The following is a 20,948-nucleotide window of genomic DNA, read 5'->3' on the forward strand; positions in this document are numbered from 1 at the left end:
GTCATGACTGTAAAAAGCGGATGTGACTAGTGGCATCATGGATTAGGTACTGCCATGCGGATGTGATCCTATGAATCTGCTTGTTGGAACAAGTCTCAGATTGCACTATAATTATTTTTTCTTCTTGAAACAAGACACAGCTTGTCGGAATATGTCTCAACTTGGTCAGTTAGTGATGTATCAATTTTGTGTAACAATGATGATGTGTAGGGTGAATTCTTATAATTTTTTGTATCAGTGGTCATGTATGGGAATAACAGTGGTGATGTATGAGGCAATATGTTACAGTTTTATTTGATGCTTGGGATACTACTTGAGATCCAGTAGCTGACAGTCAGTGTCAGGTTATGCCAAATACATTGTGCTAGGAGACAATCTTAAGGTCTAGTAGCAGACATCCACTGTCAGTTTACAGCAGATACACAGTGTCACCTTCTGGTGTTACATTACTATTTGAGTCCACTGTTAACATGTAAATTTTCTTAAATGTTGAATAAAACCATGAATTCAGCGCAATAGTAATCACCATATGTCAACTGACCATCATTGCCTCTAGTGTAATTGTGATTACCATTATTACCCTATACTATAAACTGACATTGTCCCACATAATAGTAGCTGGGATAATGGCAGTCACCCAGCAAACTGCAGATTATTGCCCTGGTGATAACTGTGGTTACACTGTAAACTGAATATCATTACCGCACACTGTAAACTGACCATTACTGCCCCAATAGTATCCATGAGTGATGGTGGTCACCCTATGTGATGATTATCATTGCCACACAGGCAATGTTGGTAGTCCTGTAAACTGACTATCATTGACCCTCTCTGCAAACTATCTTTGCCCCACCCTGTAAAATGACTGACATTGCCCCACACTGTAAACTGACCATCACTGCCCCCACTGTACCATGACAATGTATGTGGTAATTTGTGACAGTTTTGCTGTAACATAATGATGTATGCAGCAATTTGTTACAATTTTGCTGTAAAACGGTGATCCACAGGGTAATCTGTTAAATTTTTGCTGCAACACAGGGCAGTTTTTTACAGTTTACTTGTAACTAAGTGAGGTATAGAGCAGTTTTTTACAATTTTGCTTTAACATGATGTGCATAAGACAAACTGTCACGATTTTGCTTTAACATGTCACTGTATGGAAAACCATAATTGCACCACATTGTGAAGTGACGATAATTACTATACAGTACCATGATGATGTATGGTGTTATTTGTCTGATACATGTTTACTGTAACATGGGCTATACTGCTTTTAATGTTGCTATCACTTCTCATTGTATGGGAAACTTAATTTAATTTTGGTTGTAACATGTTGTAATTTGTTACAATTTTACTCTAACATTTTGATCTATGGGGCAGTTTGTAACAATTTTGCTTTAAAATGGTAATGTGTAGGGGACTTTGCTAAAGTTTGCTACAATATTGTGATGAATGGTGCTACTTGTTAAATTTTTGCTGTTACATGAAGAGCAATTTGTTACATTTTTACTGTAACATTGAACAGTTTGTGACAATTACGCTGCAACAGCGTGAATTATGGGACAATTTGTTATAATTTTGGTAAAACATGATGATGAATGCAGAGTTTTTTACAATTTTGCTGCAACATCATGGTGTATTGGGCAATTTGTTACAATTTTGCTGTAAAATAGGGTAGTTTGTTACAGTTTTGGTGTAACATGTCTATGTATCAGGCAATTTGTTACATTTAAGCTGGAAAATGGCGCTTAATAGGGTGAAGCATCACGTTGTGTGACAGCAAGAGTTTACAAACGTTTTGTGCTACTAGACAAACATAATAACCTAGCTAGAGGTCACGATATTTGAGTGACTTTAAAAGTGGGTAGTTGAAAGCACATCAACCCTTGTATTTCACCAATACGAATGGGTTTTACTACTGTTCAGTATACTATTTCACTGAAGTATCACGTAGCTTCCATTATCTAACACAATATTATTATTATTATTATTATTATTATTATTATTATTATTATTATTATTATTATTATTATAATTATATTAATATTATTATATTTTTAATATTACGAGCACAAGGTGGCAAAAATTGTGTACTACAAGATAAAGTTAATACCCAAGCATGAGGATCACTATAATGTTTGGCTGACTTTTGCATCAGTTTCAGCCGAAGTAAGGCTAGTTTATGGCAAATTTAAGTTTGGCAATAATATTGTTTACTTTAGTACAAAAATCATTGTATTCTCGGCTTTTGTGTGTTTGGTAATGTTGTAGAACAAATTCATTTGCTTATAAATAACTTTCTGCTATTAGTCACGATTTTCTTTTATTTATGTTTTAAACGACGTGTTTCGGGAAATAATTCGCATTTTCAAATGTGTACATCATTGTACTATGCCATTTTATCGTAATATTTTCGACGTGTGAGGTTCTGCTTTGTTTTATTGACTTTACTGCAATATGTTAAAAATGTGCAATTTTTTGGCTGGGTGTTGTGTGTTGTCCTTAGGTTAGTTAGGTTTAAGTAGTTCTAAGTTCTAGGGGACTGATGACCATAGATGTTAAGTCCCATAGTGCTCAGAGCCATTTGAACCACTTTTTGTGCAATTTTTACATGTAGCCTGGTGCGAAATTTGGAAGAACTTGTACTTACAGTTTTCTTGTGGTCCATTTGTGCAGAGCCTCCAAAAGTTCCTTTTGTACATTACCTCGGGTGGACCTAGATCCAATGTAATAAAAAGAAATACTAGCCAGTGTATATCATCGATTATAGTTTTGTAGTGTTGAACATGATCTGTCATCTTCTCTTCCCTAAACTGGTACTCGGTGAGATGATGCATTACTGATAAAGTTTTAAAATATCAGTTGCTCACTGTTCGATATTAATACCATGACTAACGTACGCAAAATGAAGCCCATCATTGAACTGACAATATTACACACCTCATCAAAATGCATTACTTTTAGTACAATTTTTCGTGCTAAAGTGTCGGAAAATGTGAGACCAGTGTATGGAAGACCTGTTGAACATAAATACGTGTAGGTGTCAGATCAAAAATTAATTTAAAAAGCTGTATGAGCAGCTCAATAAGATAGATATTTACGTTTCTGGTGTAGAAAAGGGTGCAGTATCTTCTCTCCCTCTGAATAGGCCCTTGTTTGGTTTGTTATTGTTCATACGCTCCGTTTCACCCAAAATAAGGTGCTGACAATTTCTTCAGCATGCTACATGTGTTTTGTACAGATACAGGGCAATAATTCAGACATGAGGTTAACGTTGTGACACCTAATTTGAGTGTTCACAGAAGCTTCAGACGTCAAGTGTATGTTCGATATCAACTGCATTCTTCCAGTAGCTGATAATAACGCAGTGAGCCTACTTGCTTGTTTGCTTGCCTGCTTAGCATGTACTTTAGCAACATGTGTCTTGCACAGTTATATGCTTGGTCAAGTTCGTTTTGGCACATCTATTCATATAGGCCTAAAAATTAGGTGTCAACTGCCTGCTCAGGATACTATTTTTAAGCCACATGTATTTTGTTATAATTTAGATGTCGAAGTAGGATGGGAGCACTTAATATGAGAGTTTACAGTTGTGTTTTAGTTGTCAAGTTTACAGCTGTGTTTTAGTTGTCAGTTTAGACGTGTGTGTGACAATATAAATGTGTGTGTGTGAGTAAATATCATTGTGACACTCGATTTAAAAATTCCAATTTTGTCTTACTGACGTATTTTTGCAGAAATTGTAGGTAGTGACATAACATTTTGACACTTATAAGCATCATGTCGTTTCATAGATCAATTTAGATGTGGAAATATTTAATTTGTGGTCCTTTGTTCCTTACACCCAAGTCTGATACAGAGCTCGAACCATGGGCGTTCAGAATTGCTGCTGAACCTGTAGGTTCATGGCCTAAACTTTTTTTTTTTTTTTTTTTTTTGCTGGCAACAGAGCTTACGTATTTTAGTCATTGAACTATCGCATGTTACACTCTTTATGTAATTTTTTTGATAAATTCTTTTGAACGTAAGGGCGAAAAATACAGTTTGGGAACATTTGAACATGGACAAGATGGTGGCTCTCGGGCTACGTAATGAATGGCTGTTCCATCTTAATGATCATCCCCATAGCAATAAATCAGGTGTGGCTTGTTTGATTATCAGTGTCACCGCGTATAGAGAAGGCACGCTGTGTCACGTTATGATGACATCATAGACTAGTGGGACATGGGTTGTGATGGCATGCTTAGTAGGCTGACCTGCGTCACGTGGCGTCACAAATATAAGTAAAGAGCTCTGGAACGTAAATAGCAATGCTACTGGGAAAGGATTCCATTGTTCTCTTGGTCTACGGGTTAATTTCTGTAACCACCAATAGTGCATCAGTCGTTGTCATATAGCAAACATTGGTTAATCTCAGTAGCATATACCGTTGTGCTCAGTTGTATGCTGAAGCTGGATTTTCAAATTGTAAATTATAGGCCAATATGCTGACACCGTACGCAGTAACAAACATCAATATACTCGGTGGAAATTATTTAATGTATTAAATTATTGTAATGAGTGATTTTTTGTTCTAACGATCCCTTTTGCACCAGTAGAGGGCATACTTCACTCTTCAGTTGCAGTAGCTGTTTCACATTCACATTTAGTTTTACGTCTTGACCGAGTGCAGTACTTGTTTGCTACTGGAGCGATACATCTGGAGTGAGGACACTGGTGTAGTTGTTGCTTGCTACATATTGAAGCTTCTACATCCACAGTTCACATTTTTAGAGTGAGTTTAGTCCACCTGCCACACTGACTCGCGCTCGTCAAGCGCGGCTATACGTAATGTGTGCAGGTGTTGTTGGTGACTTTAATTGAGCCATATCTCTTACCTAGGCCATTAAATTCCAGTCATTATTACAATTTCCTCGCCAGAGCATTGCCAGAATTGCTAGATGACGTGCCACTCGCTACAAGACAGCACATGTAGTTCCAGCATGATGGCGCCGAGATATTTCAGTCGTCCTGTGCATCGATTTTTGAACGAACAGTTTCTAGAAAAGTATATTGGCAGAGGTGGTTGTGTACTGTGGCCTAGTCTGGACTTTTTTGGTGTGGGGAGAGATGCGTAAACTTGTTTACAAAACCCCTGTTGAATCATAGGATCATCTGCTTGTCCGGATAGTAGAAGCAGCAGGAAAAATTAAGGAGACCTCTGCACTCTGTTACCGTGTTAGACAGAAGATATCCCACCGGTGTAACGTTTGTATACAAGTTAATGGAGCACTTTTTTAACGTCTACTGTAGCTGAAATGTTTGTATTGTGTGATCTTGTTTCTCTTGGCAATACAAATTAAAAGCTGTTTGTGGTACTTTTCGTCTACTGTAAGATTTGATACACGTATAAAATGGTGCCTCAAAGGAAAACACATTAGAAAAAGTGTTTCAGTAGCCCAAGCAACCTCTCAGATTTAGTTGATTTAATTAATTTTCTTCCAGAGAAAACTCCTTCTACAGGTTTAAGAAATTCTCACAGGAAATTATTGCAGAAATTATTTGTTTTTATGTCCGGTGTTAACCTCCCGGAATTTGTCCGTTTAAATAGTTTTCACCCTGTGTATTGATTTAAGCTCTTAAGGGAAGTCGAATTTTTTTATTTGCGGTATTGATAATTTTATGTATCATCATTCCACTTGTTTTGTCTATAGAAAACACGATATTATTACGTTCACCTAGGAACACACATAAATATCTCATAACTACACTTCTTCAGATTGTTACATCGTTAAATCTTATTTTAAGGTTTCTTGGCCCCTTCAGCAGAAAGTGTGTAATTTTTCTCTATTAGCGAAGTTTTAAAGCTTGGTCCCCGTCTTTCTAGCTCATGAAGCAAGGCATTACACTTATGTCCAACATTTCTTCACGAGTCAAGAAGGTAGGCATGGGGGCGGAGGAACTACTTGGGTAGGATAGACAGACTTATGTTGAGTGTCCACAGAGGTGGCGCTGGTTACGAAGTTGCTAAAGCGGGTAATTAATTTCCATCCAAACAGTATTCTGAGAAGAAAATGGTGGATTTCGCAGCGTACTGTACTATTTGTTCACCCGTAGTCGCAGATATCTCGGTCAAGAAAGAAACCACATCAGAACTGCTGAAGTAAGCCAATCACGACAAATCCGGACCCCTGTCCTGCGTATTGATTCGTGAATTTTAAATAGTTTCGCTACGAAGCAAAACTTTCTTCAGGATGTCAACGCTTTCTTCCCAGCCTGTTACCGAAGGAACACTGCACGAAATATGCCTTCCTACGGCCATCTGGTATGGAGTGGAATAGTTTTAGGACACTGATGTGTGTTACATAAAGAATCTCGCTGTCCACGTCACGGTGAAGGACTAACATTATAAATTTTTCTGTGCTGTGAGGTTATTATGGTTTTACGCAATATTTCCTATCACGTTAGAAAATGTTTCTCGCTCGAACAACGTTTTTAAGACCGAAGGATTACAGTCTTTAATTATAGTGTTGGTGGAGAATAACATTTCTCGAGATTCCAAAGGACCGATGAAAAATGAATGATGGTTGCTAGGTGAAATTTCTGATGGTGTTATGAATTTTTAGCGTACTTCTTACAGGACGAGCCGGAGGGAGGTGGCACAATGGTTAAGGTGCCAGATACAATCAGGAGAGCCCGAATTAGGTTTTCTATGATTTCCTTGAATTGATTAAGATGAATAAGAAGATGGTTCCTCTGAAAAGGACACTTTCCTTCCTTTGTCCAGTCCCAGTTTGCGCTCCGTCCTGTTACCTTGTCGTTGACAGGAATTTATACTCTAACATTGCTTTTATAGGACGACGAGTAAAGCAGACAGCAGCTGCGTAGCACGCACTCACCCGAAGTCCCAGGTTCTCCTGAAACAGAAAACAAATTGCATTTTTAATGTACTACAGCTATTAGAAAATTATGAATCAGATGAAACATAATGTTTGAATTGCGTCGCTGGTAACCTTAATTTTATTTATTCAAAACAGATGAAATGGAATGAGCCTGTGGCATCGTTGGCCGGGAGGCCCCATCCGGGGAAGTTCGGGCGCCAAGTGCAAGTCTTATTACAGTCGACGCCACACTGGGCGACTTGCGCGCCGGTAATGAGGATGAAATAATGATGAGGACAACACAACACCGAGTCCCCGAGCGGAGAAAATCTCCAACTCGTCCGGGAATTGAACCCGGGCCCGCTTGTATGGGAGGCGTTACCACCCAGTTAAGCAGACGGACTTCAAAACAGATAATAGATATGCTCTCTGACCAAAAGTACCCGGATAGCCCTATGTATCGCGGAAATAACCACTAGAAACCTCGGTAGTTGGAACCGCCAGTATAAAAGGGGTAGGTGAGTATTGTGTTGTCAATACAGAAGCAGTAACTGCGGCTGAGTTCAGTTCAACCGAATAACTGTGGTATCAACAGTATCTATGTCGACCGCACAAGTGCGCCATCTACACCTTACAAGGGGAGGCCACGACGTTAGGATCACAGATTTAATTCAAACCTTGTACACCTCTAGTAGGCCATTAAAACAACATAATGTGCAAGTAGTAAGGTGCACTACTCTGGCAATTCCGAGAAAATCGCAAGAGAAGGTTTACGCATCTATTATATCGATTATATGTCCGTGCGTAGGTGTCGGCCCTTTGAGTTCGTGGCGATCAAGTGATCAAGCGTTCTAGCTCCGTAAAACATACGTGTATGAGGCCACGGTTCGACTCCCGCCCAGACGTGGTTATTAATATATATATTTTCGTTCCTGGTTATATTATCTAATTTGTATGACATTTGAGCCGTGCGGGGTTAGCCGAGCGCTCTAGGCGCTACAGTCATGGACTGTGCGGCTGGTCCCGGCGAAGGTTCGAGTCCTCCCTCGGGCATGAGTGTGTGTGTTTGTCCATAGGATAATTTAGGTTAAGCAGTGTGTAAGCTTAGGGACTGATGACCTAAGCAGTTAAGTCCCATAAGATTTCACACACATTTGAACGTTTTTTTGAACTCTTGTGGTCTGGCACGTTGTGACTTGGTTTATTATTGATTGTGAATAACGTCATTCACATCGTTATTTATAGAGGTTAGTCGTGGGCTTTCCAAGCCCGTCCTTCGTCTCTGAAAATTTAATTAAAATTGCAAATAGTCAAATAACATGTGAATTTTACTACAGCTACATGAGAATGCACATGGGATTTTCTACTTCATTATATTACCTCTCAAATGTTATATAAATTAAGTAATGTGACCAGTGATGGGAAAAATATACAGGGTGTTTCAAAAATGACCGGTATATTTGAAACGGCAATAAAAACTAAACGAGCAGCGATAGAAATACACCGTTTGTTGCAATATGTTTGGGACAACAGTACATTTTCAGGCGGGCAAACTTTCGAAATTACAGTAGTTACAATTTTCAACAACAGATGGCGCTGCAAGTGATGTGAAAGATATAGAAGACAACGCAGTCTGTGGGTGCGCCATTCTGTACGTCGTCTTTCTGCTGTAAGCGTGTGCTGTTCACAACGTGTAAGTGTGCTGTGGACAACATGGTTTATTCCTTAGAACAGAGGATTTTTCTGGTATTGGAATTCCACCGCCTAGAACACAGTGTTGTTGCAACAAGACGAAGTTTTCAACGGAGGTTTAATGTAACCAAAGGACCGAAAAGCGATACAGTAAAGGATCTGTTTGAAAAATTTCAACGGACTGGGAACGTGACGGATGAACGTGCTGGAAAGGTAGGGCGACCGCGTACGGCAACCACAGAGGGCAATGCGCAGCTAGTGCAGCAGGTGATCCAACAGTGGCCTCGGGTTTCCGTTCGCCGTGTTGCAGCTGCGGTCCAAATGACGCCAACGTCCACGTATCGTCTCATGCGCCAGAGGTTACACCTCTATCCATACAAAATTCAAATGCGGCAACCTCTCAGCGCCGCTACCATTGCTGCACGAGAGACATTCGCTAACGATATAGTGCACAGGATTGATGACGGCGATATGCATGTGGGCAGCATTTGGTTTACTGACGAAGCTTATTTTTACCTGGACGGCTTCGTCAATAAACAGAACTGGTGCATATGGGGAACCGAAAGGCCCCATGTTGCAGTCCCATCGTTCCTGCATCCTCAAAAAGTACTGGTCTGGGCCGCCATTTCTTCCAAAGGAATCATTGACCCATTTTTCAGATCCGAAACGATTACTGCATCACGCTATCTGGACATTCTTCGTGAATTTGTGGCAGTACAAACTGCCTTAGACGACACTGCGAACACCTCGTGGTTTATGCAAGATGGTGCCCGGCCACATCGCACGGCCGACGTCTTTAATTTCCTGAATGAATATTTCGATGATCGTGTGATTGCTTTGGGCTATCCGAAACATACAGGAGGCGGCGTGGATTGGCCTCCCTATTCTCCAGACATGAACCCCTGGGACTTCTTTCTGTGGGGACACTTGAAAGACCAGGTGTAAAGCCAGAATCCAGAAACAATTGAACAGCTGAAGCAGTACATCTCATCTGCATGTGAAGCCATTCCGCCAGACATGTTGTCAAAGGTTTCGGGTAATTTCATTGAGAGACTACGCCATATTATTGCTACGCATGGTGGATATGTGGAAAATATCGTGCTATAGAGTTTCCCAGACCGCAGCGCCATCTGTTGTTGACAATTGTAACTACTGTAATTTCGAAAGTTTGTGTGCCTGAAAATGTACTGATGTCCCAAGCATATTGCAACAAACGGTGTATTTCTATCGCTGCTCGTTTAGTTTTTATTGCCGTTTCAAATATACCGGTCATTTTTGAAACACCCTGTATATTGAGAGATAAGTAGCAGCTGGATTCGAACCGTCGTCTCCTCCATAACCCTCCTATTAAGTGCGAACTCTAACCACTCTCCTTTTTTTCTTTTTTGATCGTTATGGCTCGTTGCATTTGTTCGGGGCGGACATCGCATGACATGACACCGTCGATCCGTTCACTCAGTTTTCTATTACAGAGGGCAGCTAGCCCTCTGACCGAACACGGTGAGTTACCGCGACGGCCGTTATCCCCGTGCAGGGGCTATCCTAATCTTATCTGTATCGTTCCAATTTTAGTATATGTACCGCTGAAGCGAGTACAACCACTTGACTACAATTATTTCTTACAGTCAAAATCTTCGCATTACATCAGGTAGATAACAGACGCGTTTAACTTCTCTTATACTTTTCTCGGAATTGCCAGAGTAGTGCACCTTGCTACTTGGAAACTATGTTGTTTTAGTGGCCTACTAAAGGTGTACAAAGTTGGAAGTAAACCCCCAACGTCGTGGCCTACCGTGGTTGGCAGAAGACGCAACTCACAGACGAGCCGCCAGGTGGCGCCACCGCGAGTCACGCTAGCCGCAGGGCTCGCCGTATTCCTGCAAGTGGCGCCACGGACGCCACCACAGGACTTCATAGGACTTCGCTTTAGGTTCCCATCGCTGAGTCCCAATGTATTCTTCCGCGCGTTAAGACGCCACTCACCGAGTTCCGCCCACAGATTTCTAAATAGTACACGAAGCAATTAATCTTCGGACTACGTTCATAACTATCATTCAGTGATCTACGACTGGTAGACGTTACAGGAACCAACTCAGATCTTCAGAGTTATACGTATTTCATTTTCTGTACATACTGTAAATGAACGTGATGATTTTTTATTCAGGTACTAAATATAGTTACCTAGTTAGTTACCCAGCCCCCCCCCCTCTTCCAACAACAGACACAAAAGTAACAGCTGAATCGGTCGGTCAAGAGAGCTCATTTATTTCCAACGTGAACTACTCATTGGATGTCAGTAGATTAACAAATCCATCATCATCTTTTCAGTCGTTCTCGGGAGAGCCGACTGATGCTGACGTAGTTCTGAAGACTTTCGACACCGTTCCTCACCAGAGTCTTCTAACCAAACTGCGTGCCTATGGAATATCGCCTCAGTTGTGCGACTAGATTCGTGATTTCCTGTCAGAAAGGTGCAAGTTCGTAGTAATAAACGGAAATTCATCGAGTGAAACCGAAGTAATATCCGGTGTTCTCCAAGGAATTGTTATAGGCTTTCTGTTGTTTCTGATCTACACACATCAAAAAAAAGTTTTGCATTACCTCGGTTCCGAGAGTTCCGGAACCTGTACAGCAAACTGGAATATAGATTAACATAAACATCATTTTCCCCCTTTATATTGTTCATGAAAACCACACATTACATGTTGTACCACAATATAGCGAGACCTTCAGAGGTGGTGGTCCACATTGCTGTACACACCGGTACCTCTAATACCCAGTAGCACGTCGTCTTGCATTGATGCATGATTATATATTCGTCGTGGCATTCTATCCAGAAGTTCATTAAGGCACTGTTGGTCCATATTGTCCCACTCCTCAACGGCGATTTGGTGTAGATCTCTCAAAGTGGTTGTGAGTCACGTCGTCAATAAACAGCCCTTTTCAATCTATCCCAGGCATGTTCGATAGGTTTCATGTCTGGAGAACATACTGGCTATCCTAGTCGAGCGATGTAGTTATCCTGAGGGAAGTCATTCACAAGATGTGCACGATGGGGGCGCCAATTGTCTATGAAGACGAATACCTCGCCAATATTCTGCCGATATGGTTGCACTATCGGTCGGAGGATGGCATTCACGTATCGTACAACCGTTACGGCGCGCCTTCCATGGAAGCGGCGTACGTCGGCCCCACATACATAATGCCACCCCAAACAGCAGGGAACATCCACCTTACTGCACTCGCTGGACTGTGTGTCTAAGGCGTTCAGCCTGACCGGGTTGCTCCAAACACGTCTCCGACGATTGTCTGGTTGAAGGCTTATGCGACACTCATTAGTGAAGAGAACGTGATGCCAATCCTGAACGGTCCATTCGGCATGTTGTTGGACCCATCTATACCGCGCTGCGTGGTGTCGTCGTTGCAAAGACGGACCTCGCCATGGACGTCGGGAGTGAATTTGCGCATCATGCAGCATATTGCGCACAGTTTGAGTTGTAACACGACGTCCTGTGGCTGCACGAAAATCATTATTCAACATGATGGCGTTGCTGTCAGGGTTCCTCCGAGCCATAATCCGTAGGTAGCGGTCATCCACTACAATAGTAGCCCTTGGGTGGCCTGAGCGACGAATGTCATCGATAGTTTCTGACAGTCTCTCTGTATCTCCTCCATGTCCGAACAACATCACTTTGGTTCACTCCGAAACGCCTGGACACTTCTCTTACTGAGAGCCCTTCCTGTCACAAAGTAACAACGCGGACACGACCGAACCGCGTTATTGACCGTCTAGGCATGGTTGAGTTACAGACAACACGAGCCGAGTACTTCCTTCCCGGCGGAATTACTGGAACTGTAGGATCTCCTCCATCTAATAGGCGCTGTTCATGCATGGTTGTTTACCTCTTTGGGTGGGTTTAGTGACATCTCTGAACAGTCAAAGGGACTGTGTCTGTGATACAATATCCACAACCAACGTCTATCTTCAGGAGTTCTGGGAACTGGGGTGATGCATAACTTTTTTGTTGTGTGTATATTAATGACATAGGAGACAATCTGAGTAGCCCTCTGAGATGGTTTGCAGATGATGCTGTCATTTACCGTCTTGTAAAGTCATCAGATGACCAAAACGAATTTCGAAATGATTTAGATAAGATATCTGTATGGTGCGAAAAATGGCAATTGGCATTGAATAAAGAAAAGTGTGAAGTTATTCACATGAGTACTAAAAAAAATCTGCTAAATTTCGATTACGCGGTGAGTCACACAAATCTGAAGGCTGTAAATTCAACTAAATACTTAGAGATTACAATTACAAATAACCTAAATTGGAACGATCACATAGATAATATTGTGAGTAGAACAAACCGAAGACTGCTATTCACTGACAGAACATTTAGAAGGTGCAACAGGCCTACTTAACAGACTGCTTACACCACGCTTGTCCGCCCTATTCTGGAGTATTGCTGTGCGGTGTGGCATCCGTATCAGGTGGGACTAACGGATGACATCGAGAAAGTTCAAAGAAGGGCGCCTCGTTTAGTATTATCGCGAAACAGGGGAGATAGTGGCACAGACATGATACGTGAATTGGAGTAGTAATCATTAAAACAACGACGTTTTTCGTCACAACGGGATCTTCTCATGAAATTTCAATCAACAGTTTTCTCCTTCGGTTGTGAAAACATTCAGTTGGCACCCACCTATATAAGGAGAAATGATCGTCACGTTAAAATAAGAGAAATCAGGGCTCGCACAGAAAAATTTAAGTGCTCGTTTTTCCCGCTGTCCGTTCGAGAGTGGAACGGTAGAGAGACAGCTTGAAGGTGGCCCATTGAACCCTCGGGCAGGCACTTTATTGTGAACAGCTGAGTAATCACGTAGATGTACATATAGATGAAGTGGATACGGGAAGTAATAACGACAGCTAAACCGAGAAAAGGCAGACCACATGTACTGAAGGACAGGGAGCGTCGAGCGTTACGGAATCTTGTACAAAACCGCATGAACTCAGTGGAAAGAATCGCTCGTGAGCTCCAAGGTGCTACCAGCAGTCCAGCTAGCACAATGTATACCGGTATCTGTATCCCTGTAACGTGGAGAGACTGACTCCAGACGGGCGTCTATTTGCTGTTTCTCTTGCAGCTATCATGCAGTCATATTTTAAAATACTCGAAGTTACTTGTTAATAATACCGAAATTAGTAATAGTATCATTATTGCACTATCGCATACTTAAAATGTGGTGATCTGCGTAATAAATGCCTTCCTTGCTAAACCATCCACAGCTAAGCTGCGCCGGCCGTAGTGGGCGAGCGGTTCTAGGCGCTACAGTCTGGAACCGCGCGACCGCTACGGTAGCAGGTTCGAATCCTGCCTCGGGCATGGATTTGTGTGATGTCCTTAGGTTAGTTAGGTTTATGTTGTTCTAAGTTCTAGGGGACTGATGACCTCAGATGTTAAGTCCCATAGTGCTCTGAGTCATTTGAACCACAACTAAGCTGCATTTTCCACATCGAGATTGTAAATCAGAATTTTAAATACGCAATCTATATTAATCATTTATACTTATAACATTTTTTGTGCTGTGAAAAAGTAAGCGCAGTTGATGTGTTTAAAATCAAGTTATTAGGCATTAACAATCAGAGCTTCATGCATGACCCACATCGTACTGCGGCACTTGTTGATTTTTAAGGTACATGTAATCACCACCTCAGCTGCCATTAAGTAAATACTTTAATTTTAAGTACCAATTTTTATGGAACTGCTTAATGGCGTTATTTTCATAACGCGACGGAATACACGATACACACAAACAATGAGAGCACTCGATACATAAAATATTTCGAGTACCTGGATACAGACATTTTTTCAGAACTCACATAAATTTAGCTTTCGAGTAAACAAATAAAAAACGTTATTTTATTTATATTCAGATATAAAAATTTGGGTTGAAACAACGAATCCAGCATAAAAATTATTAATTAAATTTTTTTCACATAATATTATTTTTTTCATATTTTCGATTTAATTTAAAAGTGTAATTACATTTGAAATTATTGTCATTACTGTTGTTTCTATAATTAACTCTGGACAATAATAGTGAAAACATTTTTGAAAGAAATAATTAATCATATATAAATTTTTCTGGATGTAAAAAATCGATACTATGTAAGATTACAGTGCTGCGAATTTTTGTATGCATAGCCTTCTTGGGCTAACATGTTTTGGCGCATGCTAATGGTAGTCTCAGGTCTGTTCTATTCTGCTGAAGTTGGAGTAGGTACTTGGCAGGATAATGACGCTGTTGTTTTTGGCGGAAATTGCCATGTTGGACAGTTTTGATCTGAAGATTTTGTACTTGCAAGATAATTGAAATGATTTGAATAAATCGACAGAAAGATACAATTTACCCACACAGTATTCTTGCCCTTACTTATCTGTGACTATCAGCCCACGGATGGCGTGGGGCTGCTCCATCATCCGAGTTCAGAAGATGAGTCTGACATGATACGGTACATTCGACATTTGGTTGAAGTCGGTCAATCTGATTGTGTTGACAGACTGATCTATAGCATAGCCCGAGGTCTAGTTTAGGTTGAAAGGTGATAATATGGTTGTGAGTTGGCGAAGTCAACGAAAGTGCATGCAAATAAAGGTTGTGATGACAGATTGATCCGCAGGTAGATTAATACTTACGTTCGCGGCATGTTTAATGGCTCGATTTCAGCTGAACGCGAGTTGTGCCGACTCATTTTAGATGTTCATGTGTAGAAGCGCATTGGAAGCTACCGATTTGTCACGCAATAGTCGAATCTGAGAGAGCCTGCGGATCGGGTCTCAGGCGAACGCGAATTGTGCGATCGCGCGTCGGAGTGTGAAATGTAGGCGCAAAAAGTAATTATTGTCGTTAAAAAGTTATTTTTGTTTGAAAAGGAGAAAACACATAATACACTACTGGCCATTAAAACTGCTACACCACGAAGATGACGTGCTACAGATGCGAAATTTAACCGACAGGAAGAAGATGCTGTGATACGCAAATGATTAGCTTTTCAGAGCATTCCCACAAGGTTGGCGCCGGTGGCGACACCTACAACGTGCTGACATGAGGAAAGTTTCCAACCGATTTCTCATACACAAACAGCAGTTGACCGGCGTTGCCTGGAGAAACGTTGTTGTGATGCCTCGTGTAGGGAGGAGAAATGCGTACCATCACGTTTCCGACTTTGATAAACGATGGATTGTAGCCTATCGGGATTGCGGTTTATCGTATCGCGACACTGCTGCTCGCGATGGTCGATATACAATGACTGTTAGCAGAATATGGAATCAGTGGGTTCAGCAGGGTAATACGGTACGCCGTGCTGGATTCCAACGGCCTCGTATCACTAACGGTCGAGATGACAGGCATCTTATCCGCATGGCTGGAACGGATCGTGCAGCCATGTCTCGATCCCTGTGTCAACAGACGGAAACGTTTGCAAGACAACAACCATCTGCACGAACAGTTCGATGACATTTGCAGCAGACTATCAGCTCGGAGACCGTGGCTGCGTTTACCCTTGACGCTGCATCAGTCAGGAGCGCTGCGATGGTGTACTCAATGACGAACCTAAGTGCACCAATGGAAAAACGCCATTTTTTCGGATGAATCCAGGTTCTGTTTACAGCATCATGATGGTCGCATCCGTGTTTGGCGACGTCGAGGTGAACGCACAATGGAAGCGTGCCGGCCATTGTGGCCGAGCGGTTCTAGGCGCTTCAGTCCGGAACCGCGAGACTGCTTCGGTTGAAGGTCCGAATCCTGCCTCGGGCATGGATGTGTGTGATGTCCTTCGGTTAATTAGGTTTAAGTAGTTCTACGTTCTAGGGGACTGATGACCTCAGATGTTAAGTCCCATACTGCTCAGAGCCCTTTTGAAGCGTGTATTCGTTATCGACATACTGACGTATCACTCGGTGTGATGGTATGGGGTGCCATTGGTTACACGTCTCGGTCACCTCTTGTTCGCATTGTCGGCACTTTGAACAGTGGACGTTACATTTCAGATGTTTTACGACCCATGGCTCTACTCTTCATTCGATCCCTGCGAAACCCTGCATTTCAGCAGGATAATGCACGTCCGGATGTTGCAGGTCCTGTATGGGCATTTCTGGATACAGAAAATGTTCGGCTCCTGCCCTGGCCAGCACATTCCCCAGATCTCTCACCAATTGAATACGTCTGGTCAATGGTGGCCGAGCAACTGGCTTGTCACAATACGCCAGTCACTACTCTTGATGAACTGTGGTATCGTGTTGAAGCTGCATGGGCAGTCCTACCTGTACGCGCCATCCAAGCTCTGTTTGACTCAATGCCCAGGCGTATCAAGGCCGTTATTACGGCCTGAGGTGGTTGTTCTGGGTACTGATTTCTCAGGATCTATGCACCCAAATTGCGTGAAAATGTAATCACATGTCAGTTCTAGTATAATATATTTGTACAAGGAATACCCGTTTATCACCTGCATTTCTTCTAGGTGTAGCAATTTTAATGGCCAGTAGTGTATTTTACGGTGACTGGGCCGAATCTGAGAAGTAGTGGCCTAGTTGAGTGAAGTTATGTTGTTGTGTGACTGCTTATGTATTGTGAAATGAACTTTAGACAGTGAAGGGAGATTTTATGTGAACTTCAGGTATAATAAATTCAGTGTCTAGTACAAACTGTTTCTGCTTTTGAGAGACGTTTCTCATCATTTTTGAGAGTTTACTAACGTGCAAGGAAACATCACTTACTTTAAGGGAACAAAAGATATCAGCCCCAAACATCACTTACTTTAAGGGGACAAAAGATATCAGCCCCAGCAGTCGATTTCGAGTTAAAATTTGGGCCATCATTTTGATAGCACGCAGTTATGACCTTATGAAAGTATTTTCTCTATTTTTGAATGTATTGGCTTTCGGGCCGAACCCTTTCAATCATCTCAACAGTGAAATGCACAACTATGACGGTTCAAAAGTAAAGACCCCAGAACACCCACTCGGCGAGCGTACAAAATCTGTGATCCGCGAAATGAACCCAGGCGTCTTCGCTTAGCAATCCGCTGCGCTGACCGCACAGGTACCGAGCCGGACAGGTTTTAAACTTCGGCGCGCACCGCGTGTTTGTCGCTCGCTCCGCCCCACTGCGGTTGCCCAGTGCCCGAGTGCCAAGTACTGGACAGCGGAGTGAGCAAGAGGTTTTGGGAAGTGCTGTTTTGACATAGCTAACATGCTTGCTTCACTGTGTTAAAACGAGAGGTTTCTAACCTATATCTGGTGCCACAGATTTATTTGCTTTGAACATTATAATGTTGTGATTCACAAAAGCCGTGTAAACGAGTGAACCGAATGAGTGTGTCATTAAAGAAGTATCTTAGCGCTATTTAGTTATTGCTGTTGTGCATTACTTTTTTTGTTTTAAGGCTGAAACTGTTAAAATGAAATACTTTTTCAGGAGACGAGCTGTTTTTCAACGTGACTGCAGCCATTAAATTGTCAATAGAAAATCATTAACTTTATTTCATAATAATTCTTCAGTTGCTTGGGTATATTTATTTTGGTTTTGAGGAATATCAATAGTTTCAGAATGTCAGTGCGATAATATTGTTAAAATAATGTTGAACATATATGTGGCTGATGTTAACATATTTAGTACTCATATTGCTTTCTTTTTGTCGCGTTAAATAACATGTATTCTCGAATAAGATTTCAAAACACGTAGGGCCGATGTATCACCCGATTGGGAGAGCTTTGGTTGTCACCCCAATGTACATACAGTTTAACATAGTCTGGGTCAAAAGGAAAGTGAATTACAATCAGGACGTTATACGAAGTTTAAGGTAGTCCTGCATTAGTTTATTAGCAAGATAAACTAAACATGTAAAAATGCTAAAGAATACCTGAACATACATATAAACAACTCAGAATCATCTATCCTATTTCACAATTCGAATGTTTTCTTAAATCCAAAATATCAGGGTGCACAAACTTACTGCTCCTCGCTTTGCATAATTTGCGGGGGGTACTATCTGCTCTTCTTCCTCGGCAACTACCAGACATCCTGAAACAGAAATAACTATTATGGGGGATTTTTTCTAATATTTATTATGATTAAATAGGAACACTGGAAACAAGAGTATACAATAAAAGGTACGCCATACATATTTTATTTATTACTAAATGAATATTACAAATACATAATGTACATATAAAATGAAGACTCCTAGAGTAAAAGATATTCTACAAACATGACGTACCATGATGTCAATACAAATTTTTGATGCGTTTGTTCGTAATATTTTTATTTATCATCCTAATAATGTGTAAATTGGACAGTTTTTGATATTTCTCGTTTGATATTCATTATTTTTAGTGACTCCAGAGTTGCCAATTTAAAGGAAGTTTACTGTAGTTGCGAACAAAAGATATAGTTACAAGAGACAGAGATTAATACCGGTGACATATTTATTTTTTAGTTGAGTTGTGGGGCAGTCACAGCAGAGGTGCTATGAAACTTTTTGCCATGCACGGACAAAATGCAATTTGATAAACCACAGCAAGCAGCGGTGCTGTTTCTTCAACTTCAACGTGACATATACTGTAACCCTCCAGAGGAAAGCCACTGGCTTTTCGGAAGAACTCCCCTTCGTGACCCATATCCGCCATCCTGAGAACTAGCGGATGTGACGAATTTTAATCAAAAACTGTCGTTCGAATGTTGTACTCCATGGACAAGGTTAAAAAATGCTGTGTGTGGGTAGGGCTGCAATGAGTCAGGGCGGATTCCTTGCGTGACCAGCGTCGATACATATATTATAATGGCGGTGTTCAGTGATGGATGGATGGCAACACTGACTTGATTCGCACCCTTCTGAAGATGCTCTGTGAAGCCTGTGGTATCAATGCAGTGACACAGCACACCAACACTATACATGTGTATTGCGTCACAATGAGTCAACGGAGAGAATGGAAACGCATTTTGGATAAGTCTATGCACTACTAAAATGCGTATTTAGTTTACCATACAGATTTCGTTTTACTGGATTTAAACATCATCAGTAGTTAAATTTTCGTCATTTGTCTGCCTACATCAGGAAGTATAAGCGGTATGCGTATTTGTTAGGTATTCCTGTCTTTGGCATCAGAATTCCAGACAGATAAATGTGTCTGTAGACACTTCCGAATGTAAGCCGAAATCAGATATGGCGACGCTTTAGATCAAACTATTACCTTGGCGATATTTAGTGATTTGTCCAACGTCTCTTCGGATTTACTATAACTCCAGTAACTACAGTTATATGTAGATGAGCAACACTGACTTGATTCGCACCCTTCTGAAGATGCTCTGTGAACCCCGTGGTATCAATGCAGTGACACATCAGATTCTGATGTAGATGAGCCTCATTAAATATGTAAAGTCATTAGACGCGGTTCAGTTACACCTCAAAATATTCGTTACTATATTATAAAATTCTGGTCCAGTGAGTTAATCATCTGTGTTCATTTCGTGCACTATCTGGAACTTGAATTAGCAAAGCATTACTTAAAGCCACAGTATGTGTCTTCAACTTCACCTAATCGTATTTAAAGCAAGTAACTGCTGTGCAATGTAGCTAACGTACTTATGAAAGATAATGCATTAGTTCTCCATCCAGAAGTAACTGCTTCGAATATTCCTGGTGGAAGAAATGTTAATCAGTACTGTTTGACAAACGAAGCGTTAAGCAGTGACGAAGTCAGTTTATGGCTACTAAAAACGCCCCTAACAGGAAGTATCGTTTCACAACAGTTCCAAGTCTACAGTAAAATTTCAGCCTGTTTTACAATGAAAATGTCATCATTTAGCGGGTTTTGTAATGAAAGAGAGATCACCAGACAATTAGTTAGATTACTGAGCTAAAACACCAAGCTCTTTTCAGTTTTCCATAAATGAGGGAGTATGACTGCTGATTAAGATGACGATAGAACTTAGGCTGCTGCAGTGATATTAATCATATACATCTGATGTGATCGTTAACAGAATTATCTCGCTTCCCCTACAAAACCCTTTAAACGATAAACTTTACACTATTAAATTGGCTGAATTGTTTCTGTAGACTAGAAACTGCTATGACGCGATACTCCCTGTTAGGGATGTTTTTGACAGCAATAAAGTGGCATAAGAAGTTATAATACAAAATGTATACACGCTTCGAATTTATTTGAAGAAGTGATTTGTTGCAGAAACGCATTTGAAGCCAAAAAAAAAAGTTTTGCAGTGTGAGGCACCAAGACTAGAGCAAAGTGAGGGAGGTTTATTCTTTACGGTTTCAAACTCGTTTACGAAAGAGTACACGATACCTCGTTCCCAGATAAGTTTCAGTTACTGTAA

The 20,948-nt window shown here is 41.1% G+C and overlaps 1 protein-coding gene and 1 non-coding gene across 3 annotated transcripts in view; both read right to left on the reverse strand.

The window, feature by feature from the left end:
- Positions 1–20,948, reverse strand: part of LOC126297529 (uncharacterized) — a 344,775-nt gene that overhangs the window by 92,803 nt on the left and 231,024 nt on the right. For both annotated transcript variants that reach the window (XM_049988437.1, XM_049988438.1), the window contains exons 2-3: positions 18,571–18,638; positions 6,882–6,899 (exon numbers count right to left, since the gene is read on the reverse strand). In XM_049988437.1, the coding sequence (XP_049844394.1) occupies positions 6,882–6,899; positions 18,571–18,638 (86 nt within the window). The remainder of the gene's footprint in view (positions 1–6,881; positions 6,900–18,570; positions 18,639–20,948) is intronic.
- On the reverse strand, positions 10,050–10,151 carry LOC126300066 (U6 spliceosomal RNA). Its single transcript, XR_007552878.1, has one exon. It is a non-coding gene; the product is annotated as a U6 spliceosomal RNA (small nuclear RNA).

Source organism: Schistocerca gregaria, chromosome X, assembly GCF_023897955.1.
Source record: "Schistocerca gregaria isolate iqSchGreg1 chromosome X, iqSchGreg1.2, whole genome shotgun sequence".
Taxonomy (NCBI): Eukaryota; Metazoa; Arthropoda; class Insecta; order Orthoptera; family Acrididae; genus Schistocerca; species Schistocerca gregaria.